The sequence below is a fragment of the Balaenoptera ricei genome, chromosome 17 (genome assembly GCF_028023285.1).
Source record: "Balaenoptera ricei isolate mBalRic1 chromosome 17, mBalRic1.hap2, whole genome shotgun sequence".
In the NCBI taxonomy this organism is placed as follows: Eukaryota; Metazoa; Chordata; class Mammalia; order Artiodactyla; family Balaenopteridae; genus Balaenoptera; species Balaenoptera ricei.
The window spans coordinates 38,133,154-38,157,737 of record NC_082655.1 but is presented as its reverse complement, the minus strand read 5'-3'; the positions used below and the strand labels follow the sequence as shown (position 1 = coordinate 38,157,737).

At 36.1% G+C, this 24,584-nt stretch overlaps 1 protein-coding gene across 1 annotated transcript in view; it reads right to left on the bottom strand.

Moving 5' to 3' along the window:
* The window catches only part of STK3 (serine/threonine kinase 3), a 315,279-nt gene that overhangs the window by 109,151 nt on the left and 181,544 nt on the right, over positions 1-24,584 (bottom strand). The window contains exon 8 of the mRNA XM_059901561.1: positions 17,137-17,262. Within this exon, the coding sequence (XP_059757544.1) occupies positions 17,137-17,262 (126 nt within the window). The remainder of the gene's footprint in view (positions 1-17,136; positions 17,263-24,584) is intronic.

Sequence of the window (24,584 nt, the reverse complement as noted above, 5' to 3'; positions counted from 1 at the left end):
ATGTGGTAATGGATCAGAGTCAGAGACATCAGTATGAATTCATGTTTAGCTTAATATAGGCAGAGATGGAGATATATATATACACACACATATATATACATATAGATATTTGTATATACACAAGTTAGCACACACACACATATACCTCCTTGCTTTGTCTGCTGAGAGGGATCAATAAAGTGACAATATGCCACAGTAGCAACAAGTACATCTACAGTCCATATCTTGGTTTCTAATACCATTCTCTAATAAAGGAACTAGCTCCTAGGATTCTAGAAACTGTGGCAGGAAATATACAAACTGAACCTAGAGTATCTTACAGTGTCAGAGAGTAAGGAAGCAAGTAAAGTAAAAGCAAACCCACAATGATGGGGTTATATCAAAGGGACAAAAGAGCTAACCATAAGAGGTTCCAATGGCCAAAGCTGGAACAATCTGAACAAGAAAATACATAAGGTAGTATTGGATTATAACCCAAAGTGTAAACTAAATAACCATGAGTCAGTGAGATATATATGACTGAATAAATAAGTGGAGAAAATAGACAAATCTCCTGTGTAGAAGAATTCCTACTAACTTCCCACTCCTCAAGTGTGGGCTGTGTATTATGATTTCCTTCCAAAGAATACAGTATGGAAGGGGGGAAAGAGTAATTTTGTTGTGAAGAAACCTGACAAACACTACATCAGCCAGGTGATCATGGGTAACACTGACAGTGATAAGTCATGTTAACAAAATGTATTTGTGATACTGTGATATAAGAAGAAACATAGATTTGATCTGTCCCCAGTTCCTGGCACAGTACTTCTAAAACCCTTACAATTTCCTGAGTGATATGTGTGGGAGGAGCACATTTTCTTATGCATAATAAGCCCCTTTCAGCCATATCTGGCTTTATGCTAATAAGGTGACTCCTGGAGGATGAGGGCTGGTTGCCAGAGGAACCAACCATGTGATCAGAGGGGTGGAACTTTTAGGCCTACCCTCCTGACCTCCAGGAAGGGGAAAAGAGTTAGGGATTGAGTTAATCACCAGTGGCCAATGATTTAATCAATCATATCTCTGTAAAGGAACCTCCATAAAACCCCTAAAAGAAGGGTTTTGGAGAGCTCCCAGGTTGGTGAATAGATCAAGGTGCTAGGAGATGGGCATGCCTGGAGAGGGCCTGGAAGCTCCACACGTCTTCCTCATACCTTACCCTATGCATCTCTGCCGTTGGTCTGTTCCTGAGTTGTATCCCATATTGGAAATAGTAAAGTGTTTTCCTGAGTTCTGTGAGCTATTCTAGAGAATTAATGAAACTGAGGAGGGAACTGTGGAACCCCTGATTTATAGCCAGTTGGTCAAAGTATGGGAGACCCAGACTTGTGACGAGTCTCAAGTCTGAAGTGAGGGAGGGGACAGGTTTGTGAGACTGAGTCCTTAACCTGCAGGGTCTGTGCTAACTCCGGACAGTTAGTGTCAGAATGAATTAAACTGTAAGACACCCAATTGGTAAACTGGAGAATTGCTTGGTGTGGAAAATCCACACATTTGGTGTCAGAAGTGTTATAAGTAGAGGAAATGAGTTTTTCCTTTAATATTCTTGATATAAATGTGATGAGACTAGCCTTTACTTCTCTAGTCTCTCTCCCAAAAACCAATAACCTCAGTATCATCATAAGAAAAAATATCACACAAATCCCAGTTGAGGGACATTCTACAAAATACCTAACCAGCATTTCTCAAAGTTCTCAAGGTCATCAAAAACAAGGATAATCTGAGAAACTGTGACATCAAGAGGAGCCTAAGGAGACATGGTGACTAAATATAAATGTGGTATCCTAGATGGGTCCTGAAACAGACAAAGGACACTAGGTAAAAACTAAGTAAATCTGGATAGAGTATAGACCTTAGTTGAAAACACTTATCAATACTGATTCATTAATTGTAACAAATGTACCATACTAACATAAGATTTTAATAGGGGAAATTGGATGTGGGGTATATGGAAACTCTTTGTACTATTTTCACAATTCTTCTGTAAATATAAACGTATTCAAAAATTAAAAGTTACTTCAGAAAAAGAAAATGGAAGAAATTCATTTTTTTATTTGAATAAATATTTACTAAATAAATATTTATGTCACAAAGCCCAACACAAGAATCTACAGGTCAATGGTTCTCATCTACATTAGAATCAGCTAGGGAGCTTTTAAAAAATTCTGATGCCTGGGCTTCAGCTTATATCAATTAAATCAGAAATTTCTCAGAGTAAAAACCAAGCATTATTGGGTTTTCTTTTCCCCTCCAGAAGTAGACAGGTTGTTCAAATGTATAAAGAGAGAGATCAAGTGACATAGCCATTTGCTGAATATTCTACACATTGTATTAAACATTATAAATCCCAAGGAATCATTTTTCCATTAGAGATAACTAAAATATCAGACTTTTAGTGATTCATGTATATAATTTTTTTATATTGACAAGAACAGAGCTCTGTACTCCATCATTTAACCAAAAAATTTGTTGGAATCTCTTTTCAGAAAAAGATATTTTAAAAATATTTAGCAAATTTCAGTATGTACATGCTTAAAAAAAAGAGAGAGAGAATGCCCTGAAGCGCATCTTATTTTTAAAAGGGCATGCTTTATTGGATAAGATTTTTTAAACTCTTACATGGCAGAAACAATGCACACAGATTTGCTTTATACCCTACTATGAATGCTCCTTGGTAAAACAAAATGTCGTATTTGTAGAAAGTTGTTTTGAGTAGAAAGAGCAACTCCATTAGTAGATACTCTTTAAAAAGTAGTCTTTCTATAGATAATTCAGGTATTTACAGTAAATATGAACAAATATATTTATGCTTTTTAATCAATTCACACTAAGGATTTGGGAATATCTTCCACTGACATCCGGAAAACAAATTCTTTCTTACTATGTAATACAGTTGACCCAACTCAGCACCAAATTTATATCACATGCTCAGAAATGCCCCAAAAAGAAGAGCTTTGCCATGTTTAGCAATGCTTAAACTAGCACAAAAACCTTGATATTGGGATTAACCTGCTGCAGAAATCTCTGTTTACAATTTGTTTAATTTTAAAAATCTGTACAATTACCTCAGCACCGATCAAAACATGTCAATTTGTCAAGATGTATTCTCATCAGATAAGCTTTTTCTATAATAGGTATAAAATCAAATTCATAAGGCACTAGCTCCAATCATGTCCCATACCTTTCTTGAATAAAAAATATTTAAAGAAGTTTGTTTATAATAGTTACTTACCCAGGGCACAGGTGTACAGCACCAAAAAATTTTAAAACAACGTATCTTGAAATAGTTATCATATAGTGTTTCCTTTTCAAAAGTCACACTGAGAGTTGATGGCAATGTCAACATAATTTTAGGTCTCAAGTTTTTCTCCAACTGTAGTAAGTTGAATTATGTAGAAGTAAATTAAGTTTGGAAAAATTATAAGTTGATATTGGTATTACCCATAAATTCTCTGAAAACTGTACTCGCTCAAAATGAAAAAAAGCAGGATCTACAATGGGTTCAAGTATTAATACTGAATATCAAATATAAGTATCTTCGACAATGCAGCAACTCAATATGGTGAATTTACAGCTCTAGAATTTCAAAATCAGGGAAAGAATTTGATCTATATTATTTCAAAATTTAGCACTATTAAATTTTCAATGGTCCAGTGCCAAACTGGCTCTGTGTCATATTAGGCCAGTCATCAGAGAAGGACCAATCCAGGATGGAGACTAAAGACAGCTAACAAAAAGGCCATCAAAGAATACAAGCTCTCTGTATTCTTAAACTAAAAATAAATGTAGAAGTAAAACTTGGCAATGCAGACCTCCCATGATGCTGAAAAGACCATTCATCTTTGAAACAATCAAAAAAAGGAAAAAAGGAATGGGGGAAAAGTCTCAAATGAAAACAACTACTATATCAAAATAGCCATTCAAAATCTTCTGCCATATCCTAAAAAAGGTAGCCAGTCCCCAGTACCATAGATAGCAGGTATTGTCCAAATGAATCCACCAAATTGGAGCAAATTCCAAAAAAAGGATCGGCCAAGTTTCATGGGCCAAAGGTAACCAAGATGAGTTACAAATGAATATAAAGGGAGGTTACAAAGCAACAACCTTAACTACACAGATGTAGGTGTTAAGGCAAGCACAGAATCAATCAAATAATGGCTCATTAGTCTACAATTGTTCTCATATGGCTGGAAGGCCCAAGATTGTACCTTTGTTCCACCATTTAAAGAAAATTATTTTATAAAACTCACAGTGGTTGAGAAAAACAGAAATGTCCATTTACTTTTTTTTTAATTGAAGTATAGTTGACATACAATATTGTGTTAGTTTCAGGTGTACATTTACTTCTATTCTCATCAACTACTAATTTGGTATGACTTGCCTTAAATTCCTAGATTTCTTGTAATGTTATCTTTTAGAAGTTTTCCCTTCCCTTCTTGGATCATTTTCATTTACAAAATGTCCAGAATAAACTATAATTGAACAGACCAAAATTTTTCTTTGAATTGTAAAACTTTATGAGTGCTCAAGGAGTTTTTAATCATTATAACATATGAGGTTTTATAGATTTATTTGACTATCATCACATTAACAACTCAATATTTAAAATGACAATTTCAGAACACCCAAGAAAAGACAAATGACAAAAGTTTCCATTAAAATGGAGGATTGAACACATGGGTTTATGCTTATTCCAGCAAAAACCCTCAAAAAATACAATTTTTATTGTACAAAATTATAATAAAGGCACAGAAAAAAATAAACTCATAAAGACAAAGAGCATGGAGGAGGAGACAACAGCAAACAGGAGATGTCAAAAAATTTGGAAGTTAGAAGAAAAAACTGGAAGCTAGAAATCACATAAATATATGTAAGTAGTAGCTATCTCAGCAGACCAAAGAAACCCAAAACTTAAGCTTGTAAGGAGAGAACTCACAAGAGGCAAGCAAATTCAGGCCCCAGAGCAGTGGGTCCTAACGTCTTTTACAGTAAGGTTCACAAGTCAACTAGTTCTATTCTTACACAGAGAGTTTCCAACAGGCAATTTTAGTGTTTCTCTCAAATATAATCATTAGATGCTTGAAGAAAACCCATAAAGTGAAAAGTCAGAGATCAAAATAAACATGAAGGAAACAGAGACAAGGAAGAGAGAAAAAGAAAACTCAAAGTAATAATGATAATATAACAACAATGAGGAAGAAAGGATATTTTGGAAATTAAATATTTGCTACGGAAAAAAATACAAGGGTTAGAAGATAAACTTAGAGAGACCTCCAAGAAAGAACAAAAAAAGGAGGAAAAAAAAATGGAGAAGATCATTGAAAGATAAATCTAAGAGGTTTAACAAGGAAATAAAAGGAGAGTGAGAGAGAGAGATTGGGGGGGAAGTGAGAGAGAAAGAGGGGGACAGAAAGTGAGGGAGGGAGAGAAAAGAGAGGAAGTTATTAAGAAATAGCAAATATAAAATTATACAGAATTGATCTTACCTGAGGAAACAAGAAAAATCTTAAATAAACAACATAACCTTACACCTAAAGCAACCAGAGAAAGAAGAACAAACAAAACCCAAAGTTAGTAGAAAGAAAGAAATCATAAAGATAAAAGCAAAAATACATGAAATAGTGATGAAGAAAACAACAGAAAAGATCAAAACTAAAAGCTGGTTCTCTGAAAAGATAAACAAAATTGATAAACCTTTAGCCAGACTCAACAGGAAAAAAAGGGAGAGGGCTCAAATCAATAAAATTAGAAATGAAAAAGGAGAAGTTACAACTGACACCAAAGAAATACAAAGGCTTACAGGAAACTACTACAAGCAACAATAGGCCACAGACAACCTAGAAAAAATGGACTAATTCTTAGAAAGGGTCAACCCTCCAAGACTGAACCAGGAAGAAATAGAAAATCAGAACAGACCAATCACAAGTAATGAAATTGAAACTGTGATTTAAAAACTCCCAACTAACAAAAGTCCACGACCAGAAAACTTCACAGGCGAATTCTATCAAACATTTAGAGAAGAGTTAACACCTATACTTCTGAAACTCTTCCAAAATACTGCAGAGGAAGGAACACTCCCAAGCTCGTTCTGAGGCCACCATCACCCTGATACCAAAACCAGACAAAGATACCACACACACAAAAAGAAAACTACAGGCCAATATCACTGATGAACACAGACGCAAAAATCCTCAACAAAATACTAGCAAACCTAACCTAACAACACACTAAAAGGATCATACACCATGATCAAGTGGGATTTATCCCATGGATGCAAGGATTCTTCAATATATGCAAAGCAATCAACGTGATACACCACATTAAAAAACTGAAGAATAAAAACCATATGATCATCTCAATAGATACAGAAAAAGCTTTTGATAAAATTCAACTCCCATTTATGATTTAAAACTCTTCAGAAAGTGGGCATAGAGGGAAACGACCTCAACATAATAAGGGCCATATATGACAAACCCACAACTAACATCATTCTCAATGGTGAAAAACTGAATGCATTCCCTCTAAGATCAGGAACAAGACAAGGTTGTCCACTCTTGCCACTTTTATTCAACACAGTTTTGGAAGTTCTAGCCACATGAATCAGACAAGAAAAAGAAATAAAAGGAATCCAAATTGGAAAAGAAGTAGTAAAACTGTCACTGTTTGCAGATGACATGATACTATACATAGAGAATCCTAAAGACACTACCAGCAAACTACTAGAGCTCATCAATGAATTTGGTAAAGTAGCAGGATACAAAATGAATGCACAGAAATCTTTTGCATTCCTATACACTAATGATGAAAAATCTGAAAGAGAAATTAAGGAAACACTCCCATTTACTACTGCAACAAAAAGAATAAAATACCTAGGAATAAACCTACCTAAGGAGGCAAAAGACCTGTACTCAGAAAATTATAAGATGCTGATGAAAGAAATCAAAGATGACACAAAAGGATGGAGAGATATACCATGTTCTTAGATTAGAAGAATCTTATACTACCCAAAGCAATCTACAGATTCAGTGCAATCCCTATCAAATTACCAATGGCATTTTCCACAGAATTAGAACAAAAAATTTTACAATTTGTATGGAGAAACAAAAGACCCCAAATAGCCAAAGCAATCTTGAGAAAGAAAAACAAAGCTGGAGGAATCAGGCTCCCTGACTTCAGACTATACTACAAAGCTACAGTAATCAAAACAGTTTGGTACTGGCACAAAAACAGAAATATATATCAATGGAACAGTACAGAAAGTCCAGAGATAAACCCACGCACCTATGGTCACCTAATCTTTAACAAAGGAGGCAAGAATATACAATGGAGAAAAGACAGCCTCTTCAATAAGTGTGCTGGGAAAACTGGACAGCTACATGTAAAAAAAATGAAGTTAGAACACTTCCTAACACCATACACAAAAATAAACTCAGAATGGATTACAGACCTAAATGTAAGAACAGATACTATAAAACTCTTAGAGGAAAACATAGGCAGAACACTCTCTGACATAAATTGCAGCAATATCTTTTTCGATCCACCTCCTAGAATAATGAATATAAAAACAAAAATAAACAAATGGGACCTAATGAAACTTTAAAACTTTTGCACAGCAAAGGAAACCATAAACAAAACAAAAAGACAACCCACAGAATGGGAGAAAATATTTGCAAATGAAGTGACTGACAAGGGATTAATCTCCAAAGTATACAAACAACTCATGCAGCTCAATATAAAAAAAAAAAAAATCAAAAAATAGGCAGAAGATCTAAATAGACATTTCTCCAAAGAAGACATAGAGATGGCTAAAAAGCACATGAAAAGATGCTCAACATCACTAATTATTAGAGAAATGTAAATCAAAATGACAATGAGGTATCACCTCACACATCAAAAAATCTACAAACAATAAATGCTGGAGAGGGTGTGGAGAAAAGGAAACCCTACTACTCTGTTGGTGGAAATGTAAATTGGTACAGCCACTATGGAGAACAGTATGGAGGTTCATTAAAAAACTAAATACAGAACTACCATATGATCCAGCAATCCTACTCCTGGGCATATATCTGGAGAAAACCATAGTTTGAAAAGATACATGCGCCCCTATGTTCACTGCAGCACTATTTACAATAGCCAAGACATGGAAGCAACCTTAACGTCCAAGACATGGAAGCAACCTTAATATCCACAGAGGAGTGACTAAAGAAGATGTGGTACGTATATACACTGGAATATTACTTAGCCATAAAGGAGAAGGAAATAATGCCATTTGCAGCAACGTGGATGGACCTAGAGATTGTCATACTGAGTGAAGTCAGGCAGAGAAAGACAAATATCATATGATATCGCTTATATGTGGAATCTAAAAAAAAAAAATGGTACAAATGAACTTATTTACAAAACAGAAATGGAGTCACAGATGTAGGAAACAAACTTATGGTTACCAGGGAGTCACAGATGTAGAAAACAAACTTATGGTTACCAGGGGGGAAAGAGGAGGGAGGGATAAATTAGGAGATTGGGATTGACATATACACACTGCTATATATAAAACATAACTAATAAGGACCTAGTGTATATAGCACAGGTAATTCTACTCAATACTCTGTAATGACCTATATGGGAAAAGAATCTAAAAAGGAGTGGATATATGTATATGTATAACTGATTCACTTTGCTGTACAGCTGAAACCAACACAACCTTGTAAATCAACTATACTCCAATAAAAAATTTTAAAAATAAAATAACACAGAATTAAGGCACATTTCCAAATTGAAAGAGCCAAAAGGCACTCCACACAATGAATGGAAAAAGATCTACACCAAGGCACATTCCATGAAAGTTTTAAATAACAGAGAGAAAGTGAAGATCTATAAAACTTCTATAAAACATTCAAAGGATTAGGTATCTGAATGTCATCCGGCTTCTCATTATCCTTACTACTGAGTTAAGAAATTGAGCAAGGCCTTCAAATTTTTAAGGGAACATTATTTTCAATCCAGAATTTTATACTCAATCAATCAACAGTAAAGATAGAATAAAGACATGGTCAGATATACAAGTTCTGAAAAAACCTGCTAATGTCTGGAAGCTCCTGGGAGGTAAAGTGCATCAAAATAAGGAAGCAAAACAAGAAAGACAAGATCCAGGAACCATAGGATCCATTAGAGAAGAGAGGAAAGGAAATTTGCAGGATGATGCTGAAGGGGGGTTGGGGGGTGGTGTCTTAGGAGAAGAGCTGTTCAAGACTCTAGAAAGTCAGCGTTCAGATTACAGGAAGATAGAGGGCTAGCAAAAGAATGAGTCAAGAAAAAAGTATGACACTAAAAAATTATTTGTGTTTGAACATACACAGAGGCCTTTACAGCCTCTGCAGAGAGTCTGGGAATGTGGCGTTTCAGAACAAATTCATGATAGGTACATACAAAAATTAACAGCAACAAACAACAGTAACAAAAACCGTGACAACTACTCATTCCAGAAATCACAAACATAAAAAATATGTAATCATAATATATTATGATGTTTACATACTCATAGCTATATAAACACTGAGAGGGATTTTTTTAGAATTGTGTTTTAATTATATGGGGAGAATGAGAGATAACAAGTAGTCAGTTCTTTTAAAGAATTTCAGTTTGTGATCAATAATGTTATCTCAAATATAAATGTTCCTTACTAAATCTAATTTACTTTTCAAGAAGTAAAGGAATGAGAATAAATTTTAAAATTCTCTTTACTGGTTTTAAGCTTAAAGTAGTTTATAAAAATCTCTACCAGTTCTTCCAAACACATTTGACCATTTAAAATTTGTTTTAAAATACTTAAAAAGAAATTTTCAAAATACTGGTTCAAGTCTGATAAGTGATGTTATTTTGGTGGCCCTTAGAGTAGCAAAACCAGCAGCAGCAACAAGTATCATCAAAGAAACCAAAAACTAAACAAACAAAATAATAACAAAAACAAAACACCCGGACAAAATGTTAAAATAATAGCAGTAGTGGTGATATAAGTAGTAGCACTAATAAAAATGAAGCTAAAGTTTATTGAGCATATTATGTGTGATAAACTGTTCTAAGTGTGAAGATATATATATTTTTTATTACATCCCCATAACAACTCTATGAAGTATGATCTATCACTGCCCCTTTTTTTACAGATAGTGAAATTGTCACTTGGCCAATGACAGTTATTTGGGAACAGAATCAGGATTTTAGTCCAAGCAGTCTGTCCTGCTCTTAGATAATTTTTACCCTCCCCACCCCCCAAATTTAACCAATTAGATACATTAGAAGCTTCTGGACTGACTTGGGCTGATTCTGATGCTGTTCTATTATTTATCAGTTTAAAAGATTCTCAAGAGAGAGACTGATTTGAAGTTCCTTTATTGAACAGGGGTAGGGGGAAGATGGAAGATTCTGAGACTACTCACCTGGAGGCTATCTCACCATCTGTAGGGATGTGGATTTTCCCAAGCACCCTGGCATTTCTCCCGACACCCATGCTAAGAATTACTGTTTCAGTGAATCACAATTGGAAGGGATATGCCATCCCTCAGACATTAAGGACAGCAGCCTGACAAGTTTAGAGTTCAGACCAGAAAAGTTCAGAAAAAAAGTTCAGAAAAGAAATCACCAGAAAGTCCTCATTTCTTTTCCAAAGACAGAAGCTCTAAAACATGATCTAAAGCCAGTTAGTAGACAAAACCTTTTTCTTTGACTCATTACTAAATTAATATGAAATAAAATGACACCTTTGAAAGTGAAAATAAAAGGCCTATTATATGCATAAAAGTGAAAAGCTCTCAAAAAAAAAAAGTGAAAAGCTCTCAAGCAAGCCTAACATCAAGAAGTATCTCACTTTTTGCTCAACATTTTCCTTGCTTTAACATTCTCCCACATCTTTCAGCTCCTTGTATTTTACTTAAATTAACATTGTGATTGACATCGGAAACACCTGAGCTCCAGTACAAAGCAATTCTTGCAAACTCCTTATCAACCTTTTAATCTACTTTAAAAATGACCACTTGTCAATAGTGCATTCTATGCCTTATCTTATAAATTCAATTTATTAACACCATCCATTACACTTTTAAATAATCATTTAGCGTACCATGTACGGAGTGTTTGCCTTGTTATTTTATTTAAAATCAGCAAGCACTAACTTTTACTGTGTAAATATTTAAACATAAGTGCCTATATAATATTTTAATAAGCCATACCAGATAACTTAAAACTAATCTTTTAAAAATCAGTGATGAATTAGAGTTTAAGAGCTACACAGGGGGGATTTCCCTGGTGGCACGGTGATTAAGAATCCTCCTGCCAATGCAAGGAACACGGGTTCGATCCCTGGTCCGGGAAGATCCCACATGCCGTGGAGCAACTAAGCCCGTGCACCACAACTACCGAGCCTGTGCTCTAGACCCTGTGTGCCACAACTACTGAGCCCGCATGCCACAACTAATGAAGCCCGTGTGCCTAGAGCCCGTGCTCCGCAACTAGAGAAAGCCCGTGCACAGCAACAAAGACCCAACACAGCCAAAAAAAATAAAAAAATAAAAAAGAAATTAAAGAAGAACTACATAGGGATGTATTGTTTATTGTATAATTAATAAATTATCAGAATGCATGCTCACACCTTGAATGCTACAGATATATTAGTATAATCTGAATGAGAACAAGAAAAAGTCCTGTATGCCAACAGTTTATATAGACAAACTATGTCCAACTTTGTACTGACTTGGTCAGAAATAAATGCAAATTTTATGAAAATGTTTGACTCTTATGAAAAAGAGTATCACTTTAATGACAATTTGGCCATGAACATTAAGAGACATGTAGCTATGAGAATTTGACTGTTTTACTTTAAAACTGTATACGTAATCCAATTTTAAGCCAATTTACAAGAGAATACCAAAGGAATGAACAGTATGAAGACAAACTCTATGTAAGATTTTGAGCCTTCAATGTGAATAAAGGTTTCTGAGAGAACATGACTAGTGATTTAAAAATTTGATAAAAATGAATGGCGATGTAGAAACATACTCTTACTGTAGGAGGGCTTCAAATCCACTTTGCATATCTCATTGTTCTTATAAATTGCATGTGTCTGTGCGTATGCATATTTATTTATATTCAGAGCACAAATGACAAAATGACCTCAAGATAGAAACTACTGCCCGAGAACATAATCTAAAGCAAAGAGTGGGAATACCGCTCAAAGTGTGTGACTCTGTCAAGACTTAATTTTTTCTTATAATTTCAATTAAAACAACAAAAAACAACATAATAGTTTCATCCAGAAACACTAGCTTGGTTCCAGAGAGTATAAATGCTTATTTGAAAACTAAGAAATCATAAAAACCTGATGTGATTTTTAAATCTGTCCACAATGTTTTGACAGTCTTCCCTTCAAAAGGTAGAATCTAATTCCCCATACCTTGAATGTGCACTAGACTATGTAACACATACCTAAAACAATGGGATGGCTTTGGAACGGGGCAGTGGGCAGAAGCTGGAAGCACTCGAGAGAGTGTTAGTAACAGCATGAAAAGTGATAAACTTTTAGCTCTTATATTTTGGTCACTGATTCATCCAATTAGACCTTATATTAAAAGGTCATTGTATATGATAAGAGGTAAGGGTCCAACCTCACTCTTTTAACATGTGGCTATCCAGCTGTCTCAGCACCATCCATTAAAAAGGCCGCTCTTGGGCTTCCCTGGTGGCGCAGTGGTTGGGAGGCTGCCTGCCCATGCGGGGGACGCGGGTTCGAGCCCTGGTCTGGGAGGATCCCGCGTGCCGCGGAGCGGCTGGGCCCGTGAGCCACAATTGCTGGGCCTGCGCGTCTGGAGCCTGTGCTCCGCAGCAAGAGAGGCCGCGATGGTGAGAGGCCAGCGCACCGCGATGAAGAGTGGCCCCCACTTGCCACGGCTGGGGAAGGCCCTCACACAGAGGCGAAGACCTAACACAGCCATAAATAAATAAATAAATAAATAAACAAACAAAAAAAAAAAAGTAAAAAAAAAAAAAAACACATGTTGCTAGGCTCTACCTACCCCCAGAGTTGCTGATTCAGTAGGAATCGATAATTTGCATGTCTAAAAAAAAAAAAAAAAAAAAAAGACCGCTCTTTTTCCATTGAATGGTCTCCACACTTTCATTGAAAATTAATTGGTCATAGATGTATGGGTGTATTTCTGGACTCTCAATTCTATTCCATTGATTTATATGTCAATCCTCATGCTAGAACCACACTGATTTAATTACTGTAGCTTTGTATTACATTCTGAAATTGGAAAGTGAATCCTCCAACTTTGTTCTTTTCCAATATTGTTTTAGCTACTTGGGGCCCCTTCCTCCATACAAATTTGAAGATTGGCTTTTCCTTTCTGCAAAAAAAGACCATAGGGATTGGATAAATATGTGAGTCACTTTGGGGAGTACTGCCATTTAAACAATATTAAGTCTTCCAATCAATGAACATGGGATGTCCTTCCACTGATTTAGGTATTCTTTCATTTCTTTCAGCAATGTGTTGTATTTTTCACTGTACAATTCTTTCACCTCCCTGGCTAAATTTATTCTTAGGTATTCCATTCTCTTGGATGCTACTGTAAATGGAACTGTTTTCTTAAATTCCTTTTTGCGTTGTTCCTTGCTTCTGCATAAAAACATAATGGATTTTTGTATGTTGATCCTGTACCCTGCAACTTTGCTAAACTTGTTTACTAACTCTAGAAGATTTAGATGTTTTGGACAGACACCATCTAGGAAGTTGCTCCACCTTAAGGGGACCAAAACAATGGCAAGCCTCTGTGCCAGCCCCACAGGGAACTGCCAGATAGCTCAAAATGCAAAAGCACAATTTTTTGAGAGTAAGGTTCTTACTCTTCTCCCCTGCCCTCAACCTCCACCTCTGCTCCCATGGCTGCCACTGAACTAAAAAACTGGTGATGGCAGGCATGTAAAGCAAAAATGCCACATCACTTTCTTACCAAAACTTAACATTCTTAAGCTTCTTCATTAAGCACTCCCCTGGTTGCTGTAAGTTTTTTATTAGATTCCAGTGTTCTGAAAAGCTTGATTTGTCAGTTTCTGCCCACTTAATGGTTGCTTCTGTGGAGCCACTGATTCTTAGATCTCCCTACTCCACCATTTTCTATGACCAGTAGCTTCTTTAAACAAACAGAATATGGCAGAATTTACAGTGTGCAACTCCTGATGTCATAAAAGGCACTGAGATGTCCTCTTTGTTCTCGCTCTTGGCTCACTCACTCCAAGAAAAGCCAGTTGCCAGACTGTGAAGACTCTCAAATAGTCCTATGGAGAGTCCCACATGGCAAGGAGCTGAGACAGCCTGCCAAAAGCCATATGAGTGAGCTACCTGGGAACTGCAGTCCTTGTCAAGCCTTCATATGACTGCAGCTCTGACCAACACTTAAACCTCAACCTCAGAAGAGACTCTGAGCCAAAATCATCCAACTAAGCCACTCCTGAAATACTGATCTACAGATACCATGAAATAATAAATGTATGTTGTTTTAAACTGCTAAGTTTTAGCAGTATATGATATTTAAAGCTGAGGCCTGAAAGACGAGAACCTACTCATTCAAAGAGTTCTAAGGAAGAAGAGTGTTTCAAGCAGTGGGAATGGCACATGCAAAGGCCCTGCATAAGGAAAGGTCATTGGCATGTTAAAATAATAAAAAATTTGAAAGAAGATCAGTGTGACTGGAGCTCAGTGAAGGAGAGGAAAATAGTGAAAGAGAGGAAAATGGTGAAGAAAGAGATCACCAAAGTGGCAGAAAGTAACTGAGGTGACTATAGCAAGGTCTTTAAAACTTAGTAAAAACTGGTAAGTTCTGGGGTAATCAATGGTTCCTTATCCATAAAAAATGGAAACCAACCTATAATTAAGTATAGGAAAATAAGAGCAAAGCAAAAATAGTCACTACTCCAATGACAGCTAATTAAAGGCAGTTAACTAGTCCAGCACTCATGAGAAGCTTACATAAGGTGAAAGAAAACCACTGGGTACCATCCCAGAGGGGCAAAGACTAGACTTTTTGAGAACATAATCTTATCAAAGTATGTAATTCTGATAATCCAGTGATGTTTATTTTTCAAAATACTAATAAATATTTGATTGAAAAGTGAGCATAAAGTCTTAATGAAGGAGCATGGAAGCTTAAAAGTAAAATACCTAGTTTTATTCTTGGTTCCTCACCAGTTTTTTTGTGTTTTGTTGTTTAATTAATTAATTAATTAATTAATTTTGGTCGCGTTGGGTCTTTGTTGCTGCGCACGTGCTTTCTCTAGTTGCGGAGCACGGGCTCTAGGCACACGGGCTTCAGTAGTTGTGGCACGTGGGCTCAGCAGTTGTGGCACACGGGTTCTAGAGCACAGGCTCAGTAGTTGTGGCGCGTAGGCTTAGCTGCTCCACGGCATGTGTGATCTTCCCGGACCAGGGCTTAAACCCGTGTCCCCTACATTGGCAGGTGGATTCTTAACCACTGCGCCACCAGGGAAGCCCTCCTCCCCAGGTCTGTGAATTTTGGTAAATGACTTCACTCCTAACTTAATTTCACTCAACTGCAAAATGAGATAATAATATACACATCTTCAATCTTACTTCTTTAAAGATCAAATAATATGATAAAACTGCTTTTGAAACTACAAAAAAATAACTGACATTTACAAATTTGATCACTTGTAGAGAGAGACCGAAAACTAACTCTAGTATCACACAGGAACCCAGGGTGGGAACTATAAGACCCTTTGAGAACAAGAACCAAGATCTTTACATCATCCCATATTACTTATGGAAAAAACACCTTTATGAGGATGCTGTTTAAAATTCTGAATGGTGAATTCACTGGCAAAAATTTATATCTAGAATATAAGCTTAAAGCATCTGTCTCACCAGGCAGTCCACAGTCACTGCCAAATGAGTAACTGATTTAGCCGAATATCTACAGAAAATGATTATAAATCAGCTCTGAAAAGAAGCGCACTTCTCCTTGTCCTGGGCTACCATATGACACAAGGTTTAATAACTGGTGAGGGACTTCCCAGGTGGTCCAGTGGCCACGCTCCCAATGCAGGGGTCCCGGGTTTAATCCCTGGCCAGGGAACTAGATCCCACATGTCACAACTAAGAGTTCACATGCCGCAACTAAAGATCTTGCATGCTGCAACAAAGATCCTGCACACGGCAACAAAGATCCTGTGTGCTGCAACTAAGACCCAGCGCAGCCAAATAAATAAATAAATATTTTAAAATTACTTGGTGAAAAGGGTAAAAGAATTTCAAAAGAAATACCAATTAGATAACCAGTTTCTGAAATTGAAAGTAAATTTGAATTAGCAAAATAATAGGATTTGTATACAAAAACTATAAGATTAAAAAAAAAAACTTCTATGGGAAAATATAGGTGATGTTATCAAAGACATTTCCAATCAGTATAAAAATAAAATATCTGTGTCTTCAGATTTAATGACTAACTGAATACCAAGAAGTTTTCATCTCTATATCCTTAACCAGAAAAAAAAATTATAATTTGAAACAAGGAAAAAATCGTTAGTGAAGCATAAAAACATCAGACACTATAAAATGTGATATATAATTTTTTACTTTATTAAAATGCACTGATGCACTAATAGAACGTAAATGTAATAAGCTGGTCCTTTTATGTCCCTCCTGCTTTCTCTAGTAACCCATCTTCTACTGTGGTACTCTATCTACAGCATAACTGATGACCAGTTAAAAGTAAGTTCCAGAAGATATGACATAAAATTGACCAAATCCAAGACAATACTTATTCAACAAACACAGCCTCAGTGTCAAGTAGATACCAGATGCTGTATAAGCCTATTATATTAACCTTACATTCCCCATTAATCATTAATTCTTAAGACATTCGAAAAGACATCATTTAATAAAACAAAACATATTTTGAGATTTAATGAACAAACATACTTCACTTGTACAATAAAACAGAAAGTGCTAATGATATATTTAAAGAAAAAACCCAAAATTATATGAGAATGACTCAGAAGAAAAAGATCAACTTTTTTAGGGTAATTACGAACCGAATTTTCTTCTTCCTCTTCCAATTCTCGCTGTTGTTCTTCATGTCTTTTAGCTTTGATCTCCATGGCTTCTGTGATCAGGTCTCTTAAAATTGATACAGGTTTTGCATTCTTGATAAAAGAGTGCTAGAAAAGTAAAATTCAATGGTATTAATTCAAATGGTTTCTCTGAATTAAATCTTTAAAACATTAAAACAACACGTAAATGTGAACCAGGAGCATAGGCTTCAATGATTGGTCCTTTATCCAGAATTAAATGTATAGGTTAAGAACAGAGAATATTTCAGCTGCTTTAGAAATAAAGATTTTACTTTCAGGTTTACAAGTTTTTAAAAAACCATTAAAGCACACACACAAAAATGTAATCCTGTTAATAAAACTACATTACCCTTAGAGATATAATTGTCCAAAGGAAGTATAGATTAGGTAGATTAGGTAGTAAAAAAGACAAGAAAAAATTTTTTCAAAGATTGGTGATTAAATTACATATAAAAATAAAATGATTTTGGTATTGTTACAAATTTTAATTAATCTTAACAAGCTGACGGCCAGAATCAGTGGTCAAAAGGAGGGCAACTATTTATTTTACTTCTTTTACATATTTTCTATTTATTATGTCTTTAAAAATATAATCATTTCCAAGGGAGAAGTAGAAAACAGCAATAAGAGAAAAGTATTTTTCAGAAAATAAGTACTGCTTCACTTCTATACCACCCTGATCTAGCTAAAACATCTGAGTTTGCTACAATTCTGATAAACAGAAGTGAAACCACCAGAAAATACCTGGGTGCCTGATGACTTTTTAATTCAGAGGAGTAACATGAGAGAAAGGAGAGGGAAAGGTTAAAAGTATTAATTTGGAATAGATAACCATATTTTGAAGCAGCAATACAGCTTCAAAATGTAATTTTCCCAATTATATGTCAGTAGATAGAGTCAGGTGAAAGCCATCTGAGTTATTTTCGTAAAGATCAATACAACACAAAAATATTCTTAAAGATAAAAAAAATTCTAGTGCTAAAGAAGAAATTACAGACATTTGGAAGAGGCTTTAAAATGGTGAACATACCATTTGGGAAAACTATGAGTAAGAATTTTACCTGATTACAGAAATTCTAGCATTGATGACAAAGAACTAATAAATTCTTTTATAGCAGTTATAAACTGATCACCAGATAAATTAAGTTCTATCAACATACCTGTGGTGGAGAGTCCTAGTCACCCACCAAAATACAGTTGTGGCTGGACCTATGGCTACCCAGCTACATCCTACACTTCTCAGTCTCCCTTTCAGTTGGTTGTAATTATGTGACTAAGCTCTCACCAATGAAGTGTGAGTGCCTGCATTGTGTTCCACTCCCTGATCTGGGCCTTAAAACACCGAGACTGTGCACTCTTCTGTGATTTCTTCTCTTTCTGCTATGCTGGGAAACAAAGACAGTGCCCTAAAGGATGGTGGAGAGCAAGAAGGAAGAAATCCCAGTCCTACTGTGAAAAATTCTGAGAAACAATGGTAAAAAGGTCACAAAAATTAAACTAATTGAAGATATGTTCTTTGCCCTTAAGGAACTTATTATCTGGAATAAGGAACAAAAGACAAACACATAAAAAAAATTGCAATGTGACATACAAGTTACATTCATGATGATTTAGCACAGTTTATATGATTAAGAGATGTAAAAGTAAAAGAAGAGATGAAGTAATCTCAGATGCCTCATAGAGAAGAATCAGACCATTTTAGGGAGAAGGAAAACTATGCACAATATGAACAAACACACAAAGATAGGGGATGTATGTTAGAACACCATAGGAAGAGCTGTCTAGCCAAAACAGAAACACTGCTTAGAGGAATGTTGTCCTGTGAGTTTAGATACAGGTAACAGTGGGACAAGAGGGATAAACGCTTAGAATGAGATACTTGAATTTTGCTTGACAGTCCCTTTAATTACATAAACAAGAGAATGGTGTAAGGAAAAGAATGTCTGTGACAGCATAATCTTTTTTTTTTTAACATCTTTATTGGAGTATAAATGCTTTACAATGGTGTGTTAGTTTCTGCTTTATAACAAAGTGAATCAGTTATACATATACATATGTTCCCATATCTCTTCCCTCTTGCGTCTCCCTCCCTCCCACCCTCCCTATCCCACCCCTCTAGGTGGTCACAAACCACCGAGCTCATCTCCCTGTGCTATGCGGCTGCTTCCCACTAGCTATCTATTTTATGTTTGGTAGTGTATATATGTCCATGCCACTCTCTCACTTTGTACTGTGACAGCATAATCTTGCAGTAGAGTTTAGAAATGAAATAAGATGGGGTGAAACTGCAATACAGGTGCAAATTATTAAGAACCTGGGTTAAAAAAATAGCTGCCACAGTCAAGAGGAAATACTGAATCTGATGGAAGAACTCTTAAGAAGGATTTAGTGACTATATATTAACAGAAGTGAAGGAAGACCAACACAGCAAAAACTAGGAACCAGTAGAATTGCATCTCTTTACTAAGGAACAGAAATCTCAAATTATATTATACTTTATCCTCTCAGGAAAAATTAAGAGCCATTCCTCCAAGCCATAGTATTTTGGGGTTTTTTAAAAAAATATATCTTTATCGAAGTATAACTGCTTTACAAATGGTATGTTACTTTCTGCTATACAATAAAGTGAATCAGTTATATATATACATATATCCCCATATCCCCTCCCTCTTGAGGCCCCCTTCCACCCTCCCTATCCCACCCCTCTAGGTCGTCACAAAGCACTGAGCTGATCACCCTGTGCTATGCAGCAGCTAAATGCCAAAGTACACATCCAGTCTACTGCAAACTTACTTTCATGCAGCTCATTGTGAACTGACTAAACAGTGTTATGCTACCATTAGTCTATAGAGCTTAACATTCCTAATCTCAAAATCTCAGTATGTCTTACTTCATTTGTACTCATGTCTTCCCTACATAACTGCTACAGGCATGGTTCTGACCAACAAAGAGGAACTGGCTAATAAAGTTAAAAGGGTACTTTGAGAACAAGGCCATTCTGTTAGAGCATTCTTGATAATCAGAAGAGAAGTTTTATCAGACACACTGGCAGATTTTTAAAGAATATTTTTAAAGGCTTTTGAAAAGTAGCTGGTAGTAAAATTTTAAAATGCAAAGCAACATTAAAAAGAACAGAACAACAACAACAAAAAACAGAGAAAACGAGGTGGCAAAAAAAAAAATAACATGGCAACTGTGACTGGAATGTTATTACTATAAACCAATGTAAATAAATGGGTTGAATCCCATTTATTAAGCAGTATTTTAGTTAAGTACTAAAAGACACTTAGTTCATAAGATAAATTCAGCTACATGCTTTCTATATGAGATATACTTAATAAAATAAATCCAAATTATATTTCTGCAGGGGCATACTAAAAAGAACTTGGGTTAAGAGTCAAGGATAGGCAATGAAATATTAGTCAAACATAAAATAATATCAAGACTAACATCAAAAAAAGCAGAATTGAAGGGAGAAAATAGTGAATGAAGGAAGAGTCATATAATATTAATAAGGGACATAATACAAAGAAAGATATTATAGTTATAAACTTGATATATTAGTACAGCATTATGTGTAACAAAAACAGAGACATAAGAAGATGATCTAAATAAATAAGAATAGGAGGTGTTAATATTCCTTTTCAGTCACTGAGATATAAAACACATAAAAAGTAAAGAATAAAGTGATCTGCATAATATAATCAGACTGAGTTAGCAGAAAAATCAATAAATAGAAGTTACATCTTTTTGTTAAATGCCTAGAGAAGCACGTGGTACCAGCATAAGAATGGAAAGAACAACAAAACAGAATATAATGACTGGAAATAGAATACAACATACGAAATAAGCTGGCATATTATGAAGGTAGCAATTCCAATCAGTGAGGAAAAAATACTTATTGCCTGCTGTTTCTTTTTTCTTTTGAGGGGGTGGGGTGGGTAGAATGAGACTAGATCTTTATCACAGAAATATCAAAATAAATGCCAGATAGATTAAGAAGTTAAAAGTCAAAAGAAAATGGAAATATAAAAGAACTAGAGGGTAATATAGGAGAATATTTATTCAATCCAGTGCCATAAAACAAAGGGAAAAAACCATAAATGAACTAAAAATTTAACATTTATGTCAGACAAGAAGGCAGTTATATGAAGAGTTTTAAAAAGAATATCAATAAAAAAAAGGTAAACACACCAAATTCCAAAAGGCAATATAGTTTCACTATTTCTAAATGTATCTAGGATTTCCCTGGTGGTCCAGTGGTTAGGACTTGGTGCTTTCACTGCAGGGGCCCAGGCTCGATCCCTGGTCGGGGAACTAAGACCCCGCATGCCGAGTGGCGTGGACAAAAAAAAAAAAAAAGAGTAAACTAAAATATAAACTAAAAAAGGGCAAGAATTCTTAAACCACCTGAACTAATGATAAGACACAGAATACCCAAAATCAACCTATCACATTCTTGGTCATGTATTTTAAAAAGTAAGGCTGTTTGAAGATTTATTCTTTTAAAATTTGAACCATTTCCTCTTAAATTTTGTTCATGTTCTGAATGATCAATTTCTGAACTGAAAGAATTCAAATAAATTATTTCTTCATAAAAGCTGAGAAAACAAGAGTTTAAAGTGAACTGAAGAACAGACTTCTGCTTGTGGACAGATTGAGCAGTCATACGTTCCCCTATACCTCTCCATTAAAGTATAGCTAAAACCCTGGACAATAAAACAAACACAGGAAGACACTGAAAGGTGGCAGATTAACTAGGGACCAGAGGACTAAAGGAAAGACACAGCTGTGAGACCATGGGCTTTTTTTTTTTACCTCATTTAGCCCAGACTGGTTATTGGAGAAGCCAGCAAACCAGAAACACCAATGGACACAAACTAAAAAAGCTCCTACAAAAGCCTGCTCTCTTGAGCCAAAGGATCAGGAAAGGGACAGCTAGCCAGTGTGCCACCTTCTCTTTTAGACAATAACCATTCTACTCCACCCAAACACCAGAGAGAAAGCACATGCCCCACCCCAACCAGCAAAGGCTGGGTGGGGAACCTAGACTTCTACCTTCTGGAGGCTGTCCAATCCTTTCACTGCAGTGGTATCAGAGAAAACCAAACGTTAAGCTAGGGCATTCATCTACACCATGCAGTATAAAAAGCGCTCCCCACCCCCAGTGGGGAGTGTCGGTGGAGATCACGAGAAAGCCTGGACTTACACTGCTACCAGGCAGTAATAAAGAAACCCCATCTCCCTCTCTGCTAGAGTGGGATCAGAGGAGGCCTAGTGGAGAATCAGAACTTTCATCACCACCCAGCTATGCTGAGGCCCTGCAGTGCCAGAAGAGGCCACTGAGGGAACCTGAGTTCTCACCCCTGTACAGTGGTAATAAGGAACCCCTCCCCCACCCTACATGTCAAAGGAGACCAAGCTGGGGACCTGGACTTCTAATGCTACCTGGTAGAAATGACGTGGTGCCCCTCTACCCCACTGAAGCAGTGTCAGAGGACTCCACTTATTACAGAAAATTTAAGTAAGATCCAGAGTCTCATAATACCCAAAATGCCCAGGTTTCAAATGAAAATCACTCATCATAACGAGAAGCAGGAAAATCTCAACTTAAATGGGAAAATACAATCAATAGATACCAACATCAAGATGACATGGATATCAGAATTATCCAGCAAGGATTTTAAAGCAGTCATCATAAAAATCCTCAATTAGCAATTACAAACATGCTTGTAAACACATGAAAAATTAGAAAGTCTCAGCAAAGAATTAGAAGATATAAAAAAGAAACAAATGAAAATTTTAGAACTAAAATATATAATAACAAAAATAAAAACCTGATGGATGGGCTGGCTCAACAGCAGAATGAGGACAGAGGGAAGATTCAGTGAATCAAAATATGGAACAGTAGAAATTATACAATATGAACAACAGAGAGAAACTAAACTGGAAGAAAAATGAACAGAACCTCAGGAATCTGTGGGACTAAAACAAAAAATCTAACATTTGTGTCAATGGAGTCCTAGAAAGACAGAAGAGGGTAGGGCTGAAAAGTGTTTGAAAAAATAATGACTGGAAACTTCCCAAAATTGGCAAGAGATATAAACCCACAGATTCAAGAAGCTGAACAAATTCTAAACACTATAAACCCAAAGAAAGCCATACCAAGACACATCATAATTAAACTTCTGAAAATAAAGACAAAGATCATTTCATCTTGAAATGATCAATGGGTAAAACAATTCAAATGGCTGTAGATTTCTCATAAGAAACCATGGATGTCAGAAGACAGTGGCACAACAGTTTCCAAGTACTGAAAGAACTGTCAATGAGTAATTCTATAGCCGGTGAAAATATCCTTCACGAATGAAGAGGAAACAAGACATTCTCAGGTGAAGGAAAACTAAGAGAATTTGTTACCACAGACCTACCCTAAATGGATGGCTAAAACAAAAAGAAAGTAACAAAAGAAGGAACTTAGGAACACTAGGAGAAAGAACACTGGAAAGAGCAAAAATGGGTTAAACACAATATAATAGATTTCCCTTATTCTCTTGAGTTTTCTCGATCGTTTAAAGCAGCAGTCCCCAACCTTTTTGGCACCAGGGACCGGTTTCATGGAAGACAATTTTTCCATGGGCGGGGGGAGATGGTTCAGGCGGTAATGCGAGCAATGGGGGGAGATGGGGAGCGGCAGACGAAGCTCTGCTCGCTCGCCCGCCACTCACCTCCTGCTGTGTGGCCTGGTTCCTAACAGGCCGTGGACTGGTACTGGTCTGCGGCCTGGGGGTTGGGGACCCCTGGTTTAAAGGTTAAAACAAATATTATAACACTTTGATATGGATCTCAATTATGAAGAGGAAGTATTAAAAATAATTATATTATAAATGGGAAGGACAGCGAGATAGATAAAGTTTCTACTCCTCACTTGATCTGGTAAAATGAAGAATAAGTCACATGCCATGGGAGTTCACAGAGTGACCCATGACATCACCTGTTCCAGCAAAGCCCATGGGTTAATTCGAATAATGGCAGATCTCATTCTTCTAGAAGGCCAGACTAGGGCAAGAGCTGACTTTCAGGTTCTAGGCTACCCACCAGAAGGTACACGGAACATTTTCAGATCAGGAGCTCTAGTGGCACTAGGCTGAACTTGAACCTTGTCCCTGGGGATTCAATATCCTCATCTTTTAAAAACTACTAAGAGTTCAATTCAATAATCTCAAAGGATCCTTTCAGTCTCAGTCTACGATTCTTTTAAACTTACACAATTATCTATCTTATGTCAGAAAATAAACCACTATAAAAAATTCAGCACGAATTCCTCTTTAAAAACTGTTTATCAAAGTCTAGAAATCAATATAGTAAAATCTATGCATGTAGATTATAGACAAATGTCCATTAAAACT